Below are 9,556 nucleotides of genomic sequence, written 5' to 3' on the forward strand. Positions count from 1 at the left end.
ATCAGCCGAGTTCTGGCGGGACCCGAAAAGTGGTATCCAACACTTGAAAAGTTGGTGCTGGCATTAGTCCATGCTACTCGGCGCCTCAGAAGATATTTTCAAGGACATCTCGTACAGGTCTTAACAAATTATCCACTACAGCAAATTTTGCACAAGCCAGAGATCTCCGGAAGATTGGCAAAATGGTCAATCGAGTTCTTGGCTGAGATTCCTGATGGAGAAGTAGTATAGGACCCCGCGGTCCAGGACATATAGGAGTCCAGCACAGCCAGGCAAACCTGGAAGTTGTACACCGACGGATCATCCAGTGGAAAAGTTTCCGGGGCGGGTCTCATGTTAACAAGCCTAGATGAGATAAGGCTGATGTATGCCCTGCGTTTCGATTTTGAATGCTCCAACAACGAAGCAGAATATGAGGCACTACTCGTGGGCTTAAGAATGGCCCAATCTATGGGAGCAACAAGGTTTGACGCATATGTTGACTCTCTGCTAGTCAATAACCAGGTAAATGAAACTTATGAAGCTAAGGACGAGTTAATGGCAAAGTATTTGGCTAAGACCAAGGAGCTCATAGCTTCCTTCAATTGTGTCACGCTTAATCACGTCCATCGAGGAAGAAACCAAATAGCAGACGCCTTGAGCAAGCTTGCTACTTCGGGTATGGAAAGAGAAGTAAAGGTAGAAACATTACAAACACCTTCCATTAAACCCCGGGAAGTTTCCGCCATCATAGCGGAGGAACCTTGTTGGTACACTCCGATCCTAAAGTTCCTCACAAAGGGGGAATTACCCCCTGCCAGAGGCGAAGACCAAAAGATAAAAACCAAGGCGTTGCAATATGAAGTAAACAATGGCGTCCTGTATAGAAAGTCATATTTGGGACCACTACTGCGGTGTGTATCCCCAGCAGAAGCAAAATACCTAATCCAAGAAATACACGCTGGCATATGTGGCATTCACGCTGGACCCCCGACAGTGGTCGCCAAAATCCACAACGCCGGGTACTATTGGCCTGGGATGCATGAAGACGCAGTAGATGAGCTCAGAAGGTGCCGTAGTTGCCAAAAGTTTGCTCCTCAAACACTCTGCCCCAAGAACAATTTAATTCCTGTCACGGCGGCCTGGCCTTTCCAAAAATGGGCAGTCGATATCGTGGGGCCATTCCCGCTGGCCCCCGGGAAGCTAAAGTAACTAATTGTGGCAATCGACTATTTCACCAAGTGGGTTGAAGCTAAACCCTTGGCCAAAATAACTGCTGAAAACGCTAAAAAGTTCTTATGGGAGCACATAGTGTGCCGATTTGGACTGCCGCTATGCTTGGTAAGTAACAATGGAACGCAATTCACCGACAGGGTCTTGTAGGATTGGTGTGCAGAACTTCAGATTCAACAAATCTTTACATCGGTAGCACATCCCCAGGGAAACGGCCAGGTGGAGCGGGCAAACAGGAGTTTCTTGATGGAATAAAAAGAAGGTTAGGTTACGAAGGGAGCTCTGGGGTGGAAGAACTGTCGAATGTCCTCTGGGCACATCGAACAATGCCCAAGACAAGTAACAATGAAACCCCCTTCAGCCTAACCTATGGCACGGAAGTAATGATACCCACGGAAGTCGGATTACCCTCGCTACGGCGCCTCACCACTAATGATGACAATGACAGGCTCCTAAGGGATGGCCTAGATCTGCTGGAAGAGCGGCGTGAGGCAGCCGTCATCAGCGAGGCAAAGTACAAGAAAACTTTGGAGAAGTACTACAACCAGCGCGTGGCTCAGCATACTTTCAAGGAAGGCGAGTACGTCATGCGTAACAATGAAGCTAGTAGAGCGGAGCCCTCAGGCAAGCTGGGACCCAATTGGGAAGGTCCATATGTCATCCAAGAAGACCTCGGCAAAGGGGCCTACCGCCTGTCCAGACTAGATGGTGTCGCGGTCCCGCGTAGCTGGAACGCGGCTCAATTGAGTTAATAAGTGTAATCCATCTAACGGCGGGTTTGGTTGTTTTTTTCTTTTACAAACAAGTGTAATCCATCTCTAACGATGTCTCTTTTTTCTTCTAAGTATTGAGTTAATAAAAGTTATTTCTTTTTATTATTTTCCCTCATTACTTACACAAACAATAAAATTTACCATCGCATTCATACTGCACTTTACGGTACAAACAATTACCATCGCATTTAAACTGCACATAACGGTAAAAAAGCATCCTGGACACGAAATATTTTTCATACATAAGTCAAAGGATCAAAAATATACAGCGCTAAGAGTGGGTATCTTGGTAATAGATACATTAACCACTACAAAAAAAGATAGGTATTTTGGTAATAAATACATACAACTATCTTGCAAAAAAACCAAGTACTTGTCCATGTTGCTAAACACAAACATACGGGAACCAATAAACGAACATGTTCTAAGTATCTACTTCTTGGAAAGCATTGCTCTCACCTCTGCAGGGGTGTACAATGCCACACCATAATATTCCAACGGATGAGGATAAACGATCAAGTTATCGACACTCTCCTCATCTACCGGAAAAGCCACCACCTCCCGATCATCAACCACGTTTGTACAGGAACGGCCACCGTGGCGTCGTTCGTACACCAGCCTACAACGTGCGATTTCATCTTTATGTTGTGATCAATTTGGTGAAAATCTATACTATGTGAGATACGTGCAAACTCTGTGAATCTTACGCTACGTGATTTTTCGTGCAATGTGATCTTATATGTTATGTGACTTACATGTTCGTTTAGTGGACTTTCGTGAAAATGATTGTAATTGTGTGTGGTAATGGAATATATGTACACATATAGAGCGAATTGTGTGACTTTTGCTTAAATTTCGAGGACGAAATTCCTGTAACATGGGGAGAATGTGACAACTCGAACCCTTGATCCTGATCATCGAGAGACGAGCATCTTATTAATGCTCATATTCACTATTAATATTTATTATTATTAGTATTATTATTACTATCGTCATTATTTTATAAAATTATAATAATCCGCGACGAGAGGTTTATTTGGTTACCTTTATATTAATTAATGAAATCGGACCTATTCGTTTAAGCGAGGCACACAATCGCTCAACGGGTTCACGCACATTGGGCTAGGCCCAAGCCAACCTATCTAAACCTAAAACCTACCATATTTAAATCTTCTAAACCCTCCCCCTCTCATTTTTCTCTCAACCCTAAAACCCTACAAAGATAATGCAGCCGCACACACACTCCCAAATACACTCCTCATTCCTCTCTACTGCTCCGGCGACCAGAGCTTTACTGGCCAACTCTCCGGCGTTGTTTCACGGCAAGTCAAACACCCCCCCTGAAACCCTTCTTCCCTCTTGCACCATCTTACTCGCATTCACACCTACTCACTAACACACCCTCTCTTCACTCTCCTCTCTCTATTGAATATACAGCAGACCACCACTACCGTGAACGGCGGTGACGGCGGCGCGATGGTGCAGGGTAACGACATCAGCAACATCAAACTTGGAAGCTCCGACGACAAACAAGAGTTCCAGCGGAACTCCGAGACGAACCTGCTAAAGACAATGGCGGGATGAGGTTGCGGCAATGACGACGTTATAGTGATGGACCCTCGGATGACAGCAGTACGGTGGTTGTTCTCGTTTGATCTGAGTTTTGTCTCGGGTCTTAGTCACGTGAAATCAGTGGAGGAGGAAACCCCATAGCTGTGCATCACACCTAATCGTCTCTAAATCTCTCGGTCGGTAAAAGTGATTCGTCTGAAATTGTTTTGTATATTTGTGAGTCTTGACCTTGTACATGATGGCCAGAACTGATGCGAATGCGAGTTCGGTTCAGCTCGAGAGAAGTCCGGGTCTCGGGTCACACCCACAACCATCCATTTAGAACCATTGGTCAGTTTGCTTTTATTTTGTTTCTTGTGTCTTAATCTTGGGTTGAACTACAAATTGTGATTCGTGGCCAGTAATGTGTTTTTGAAATTCTATGTGGTTTATTCATTATATCAGTAATATGTGGAGGTTGACATTATTAGTGTTCATTGCAAATTCTAGAAACTCGGGTGTGTTGACTGTTTTGTACTAAGGTTTGTTTTTGGGTGATTAACTGATATTATACAATGAGATTTGAAGTTGTTCTATGCTAAATGATAGTATACATGGGTGTTCATGACATGGATTAGGTGTATACATGTTCCTGTTCTATAGAATGTATGCTAGTTGTTGTGAACTGATTATGGTCTTGAGCTGTGCACTAAATGTGTATAATATGCTAATATGGATGAACTATTTGAAGATACCATGACAATTTGAAATATGTTGGTTTGATCCGATTTGATGATTGTACGGTATGGTGGAACATGTTAAGGGAACCTGATTGGATAGTACCAATTTGGATACGGGGTCTAGAAGCATCGGTGGTGGTTGCGAGTCGAGACCGTAGGGTTGCGACTCGAGACCTCTCTATTCGCAACTCGAAACTGAACAACGTACAACAAGAGACTCGAGACCCAGCTGGTTGCGACTCGGAGATCTCCTGATCTCGACTCAAGGTTGCGATTCAAAAACTGCACAACTCGAGACCAGCTGTTGCGACTCAGAATCTCGTGGCTGCGACTCAAGATCTCATAGTCTCGAGTCGAGACCACCCGGTTTCGACTGGACTCCTTTGTTTAGTTATTGGGCCGCATAAACTAAGGATATGGACTGTGTGCCATTATTGTTGCTTAACTGTTACTGTTTAATTGTTCATGTCCTAGGATAGGCATGATGCCGTATATGCTAGTATGACATACATGTTATGTGTTAGATACGTGTAGGACTATACGTGACTACGTGACACTACTTGCATACGAACCTAATAAATATTTATTAACCATAATAGGGCATGGTTGACCAACGTAACACAAGTAAATTGACTACTGAGCAAAGCAAAGGTGAGTTCACTACTTTTTACTTAAAGCATGCGTTCCCGGTGGTTGGGAAATGGAACGAAACACTTTTCCTGGTTTGGTATTGCTTACTATCTCCTTGTGTGGGATACGGTATTTCTATCTCCTTGTGTGGGATACGGGTAACAACGCTATCTCCTTGTGAGGGATACAAACCTACTTTTCTCCCCTTATGCAGGACCCTTAGTTAATTACTATTTATACTGGATGCAACAAGCAACACTAATCGCAACTCTATCACTCAAGTCCTTACTACTTAATACCGATTAGTCGTCGGGGCCTGGTGAACGGGTTATTAGTTGATAGCGCTATTTAGGTCTCACCAGCCTCACACCGTGCCCGCGTATGGGCTCGGGAGTGAACTAATAGACTCTGGCAAACCGTCAATGATGATAGAACATTGACAAACGGGGCACTCTACAGAAACGTACGGTCGCATAGTATTCGGTATTGTAACAATTTAGTAGCTTACTTATGGGGAAGCTCCCCATGGCATGTATAAATGAGTAAATTAACTGTTGAAACAAGTTTTTGGAAATTAAAACTGAAAAACTGTATACACGTGAACTCGCCAACGTTATGTTGACATTCTACTGCATGCTTTGCAGGTTGCTCGATACGGCTCTGGACGGACGTTGCAATCGGATGGAGTGTGTGGTGCGTAAGTATCATGATAACAAACTTGTGGTTTTCAATTACGATGCGTTTTCTTCCCCTTTCCGCTGTGAACTTAACCTATGGTTTGAAAAATTTAAATTTGGTCACTAATTATACTAATGTTTATAATGATAACTATTCGGTTCAAAATAATTGGTGGCTTGATCGTGGTCAGTCACACGCCTCGCAGTAGTACTCCGCGTGTGGATTTGGAAGGGTGTGACAGATTGGTATCAGAGCCATTGGTTATAGCGAACTAGGTTTTAAGTATAAAATATTTTTGGTTTGGGAAATAAAATATTTTTATATGAAAACCAGACTATACCCGTTCTTTAGTGGAAACCACAACAACACCGCACTCCGGATTGCAAGGTTCGTCAACCTCAGATGCTCACCTGGTAATGGTAGGCTATCAGCATTTACTTGTGCATAACTTATGTGTGTAAACCCGCATGTGTGTATGTGTATAATTAGCATATATATGTTAGTACGTATGTGTATATTTAGTATTTAACACAGTGGATCATACGAAGGCTAGGCTAGTGTGTTACGTGTTAAACAGGAGCGAGTCCTCCTAAACCTGATTTGAAACCACTATACACTAAGGGCAAGGAACCAGTTATTCCAAGCCCTCGTCCACGTATTTCCTGATATCATCCATGGATTTCGAATGGACGGGAAGGATGTTTACTCGATAGACCTGCTCAGGAAAGGCTTGCTACGGACTACATAGGGAAGTTACGAGAACGAATCGACGAAGGGGAGCCACCCCTATAGCATGGGATATTAAAAGAAGCGACGACGCCATTCGCATTCTTTTTACTTGTATATTTCTTTTCCCGACTTACGCGACGAGACTTGTTCCCTCACCCGACTGATCACCTGGATTCTTGAGGCATTCTATTAATTCTACACTTTTCGGGCTTCTGTCTGCACGTCTCGAACACGAAAAGCATGTGTGGTGTATGCTTCTCATTGCAGTGCCAGCAATCGTATCACCTTTCCCTCGACCACGAAGTTATTTCCCCTAATTCCTTGTTACATGATTAATCTTTATTCAAGTTCAACCTTATACCCTAACACACCCCAAAACCCAGCAAAATGGTATCTTTCTTACAAACCGGTGTATTTGAAGGCGTGGCAAGACGAAGATACGAACCTGCCAGCCCCACCGACGAGCACGACGAACTGGATGCTTACCTTATCTTTCGTTGCCAGAATCATTATTCTTTGACGACTTTTCTGATTCCGTGAATCCTTTCGCTAGCTTTCGTAAGAATCCACGTTTATTGCTCAGATGGTATCCCCGTTTCTATCGTTTCTTTATCACGACATCCACGTTTCTTCGTATAGAAACCTTGACCAGATCTCTCTTCAGTTTGGTGAATTCAACAAACTCGACCTTTTGCCAACAAACGTTTTAGCCCTTGAAATTCAACAACGTGTTACTTCGATCGTATTCTCTCGAAAACCTGTTTTCGCAGTTTCACATCGAAACCCCTCGACGACGCAAGCGCTACTCCGAACTCATTCGCAGGACTTAGAACAACCTACTCGAACTTGATTTTCTACCGACCTGAGAAATCACATCCTACCAGACGTCTCAGTAGACCCTGAAACCTACAGACCCGCACGACGACTATCCCTCTCTAGCTACTTCATTTTGCGCTAACCCCATCGACGTAACATCCCATATCGGTCAGAGACGTTCTTTATCCTAACCGCCCACGGCTTGTGTACGACCAACTACCTAATCGACACCAGGTAAATCCTTATTGCCGACCTCAAAGCCTTTTGTGTTCTGTCTCAAGTTGGACGCACCAATTTTGACTACCCTTCTTGCATTATCTCGCTACTCGTGTTATGTTACACGGATTCCATGATCCTTATCCTACTATACTCTTCACAAATCTCCGTTTGGAGGAATTGCTTCCTACGAAAGTTACTCGTTGGAGCAACGAGCCAAGGATACCCCGGGGGTAACGGGTATCGCAAGCACTGTTCTTCGAACTCGATACGATCAACACCTAGTTACGACACTCGAAATCATTCCATCCTGTAAAAAACGTTTGTTTCTTCTGACGACATCTGAACCTACTCCGAAAACCCGAGGTGGTCCGAATGACTCCTCCGCTCTACCCTGGTACTTCACGACTCAAACCGCCTGCGTTAAGTTTTCAACACATGACTTTTAAGGTTGCAAAGCCCGCTTTTCTCGATCACATACGCAACCCCTCACGATCTAGACCCGAAAGAATATTACCTGACATTAGGAAGATGCTCAATAATCTGCAACTCCAGCAATTAGAAGATAATCTATGAAGTGCTTCTATCCTATTCTATCATGTCCAAGGCATTGATGAAATGTCTGCTAGTAATGGCACGCGACCAAAGAAACTGACAAGTTCTCGAACTTGCAACCGTCTACTTGATGGAAGTAGATGCTGGGCATGGAGTGCCGACTTCTATCACTTTTGATCGAAACACACATTTTGCATCCGATTCGTCGCAGGCTGTGCACAAAAACTTCGGCTCACAGTTAGGCATGAGCACCGCTTTTCGCCCGCAAACTGATGGTCAGGCCAAACGCACCATCCAAATACCCAAAGGCATGCTGAGGACATATGTTATCGACCTTGGATACGAGTGACACTTCCCTTTTGTAGAATTCTCTTCCAACAACTACTACCGCACTAGCATTCAGGCAGCACCATATGAGGCATTGCACGGACGTAGATGCCGGTCACCTCTGTGTTGGGCAGAAGCCAAATTACCAGCCCGTATCTTGCACTTGACACAACGGGTAGGATTGCCCAGAATAGACAACGCATGGCGGCAGATCCAAACCGTCAGAAAGGCTACGCAGATAAGCGTAGGGAGCCTCTAGAATTCCTAGTTGGAGACGGGGTCCTACTTAAAGTTTCACCCTGGAAGGGTGTGGTACATTTTGGCTAACAGGACGATCTTAATCTGTGATATGTTGGACCGTTCGAAATTATCGAAAGGATCGGTAAGGTAGCTTTGCAGACTAAACCTACCTGAAGAGCTGAGTGCGGTACACAACGTCTTTCACGTTTCTAATCTGAAGAGGTGTCTGTCAGATTAAACACTCATCATTCCCTTTAAGGAGCTAACTTTTGACGATCAGCTACACTTTATTGAGGAACCGATTGAGATCACTGACCGAGAAGTTAAAACCCTCAAACGTAGCCAGACACCTATTATACGAGTTTGTTGGAACTCGCGCCGTGGCCTAGAGTTTACCTGGGAACGGGAAGACAAGATGAAGCGCAAGTATCCCCATTTGTTGCAAACGAGACTCCCAGCACTGAAGCTACAATGGAAACTCGAAATGAAATTCCAAACTAACGAGGGGATGATGTGACACCCTGTTGAAACATTCTCACACATACTAGCTTGTCAGTGGCTACGCTCTAACTTTCGGGATGAAAGTTCTTAAAACTTGGGGATAATGTGACGCTTCAGGCTTCCCCGTGTGATTTCATCTTTATGTTGTGATCAATTTGGTGAAAATCTATACTATGTGAGATACGTACAAACTCTGTGAATCTTACGCTACGTGATTTTCCGTGCTATGTGATCTTATGTGTTATGTGACTTACATGTTCATTTAGTGGACTTTCATGAAACTGATTGTAATTGTGTGTGGTAATGGAGTCTATTTATACATATAGAGCAAATCGTGTGACTTTTGCTTAAATTTCGAGGACGAAATTCCTGTAACATGGGGAGAATGTGACAACTCGAACCCTTGATCCTGATCGTCGAGAGACGAGCATCTTATTAATGCTCGTATTCACTATTAATATTTATTATTATTAGTATTATTATCGTCATTATTTTATAAAATTATAATAATCCGCGACGAGAGGTTTATTTGGTTACCTTTATATTAATTAATGAAATCGGACCTATTCGTTTAAGCGAGGCACACAA

General features: G+C 43.7%; 1 protein-coding gene across 1 annotated transcript; it reads left to right on the plus strand.

Moving 5' to 3' along the window:
- The first annotated feature begins 438 nt into the window (after nt 1-438).
- Nucleotides 439-1,964, plus strand: LOC110919559. The gene is made up of 2 exons (XM_022163828.1): nt 439-1,187; nt 1,376-1,964. Exons 1-2 carry the CDS (start codon nt 439-441, stop codon nt 1,962-1,964), a joined length of 1,338 nt encoding a protein of 445 aa, XP_022019520.1.
- Nucleotides 1,965-9,556: the final 7,592 nt, after the last annotated feature.

This window comes from Helianthus annuus, chromosome 16 (genome assembly GCF_002127325.2).
Source record: "Helianthus annuus cultivar XRQ/B chromosome 16, HanXRQr2.0-SUNRISE, whole genome shotgun sequence".
Taxonomy (NCBI): Eukaryota; Viridiplantae; Streptophyta; class Magnoliopsida; order Asterales; family Asteraceae; genus Helianthus; species Helianthus annuus.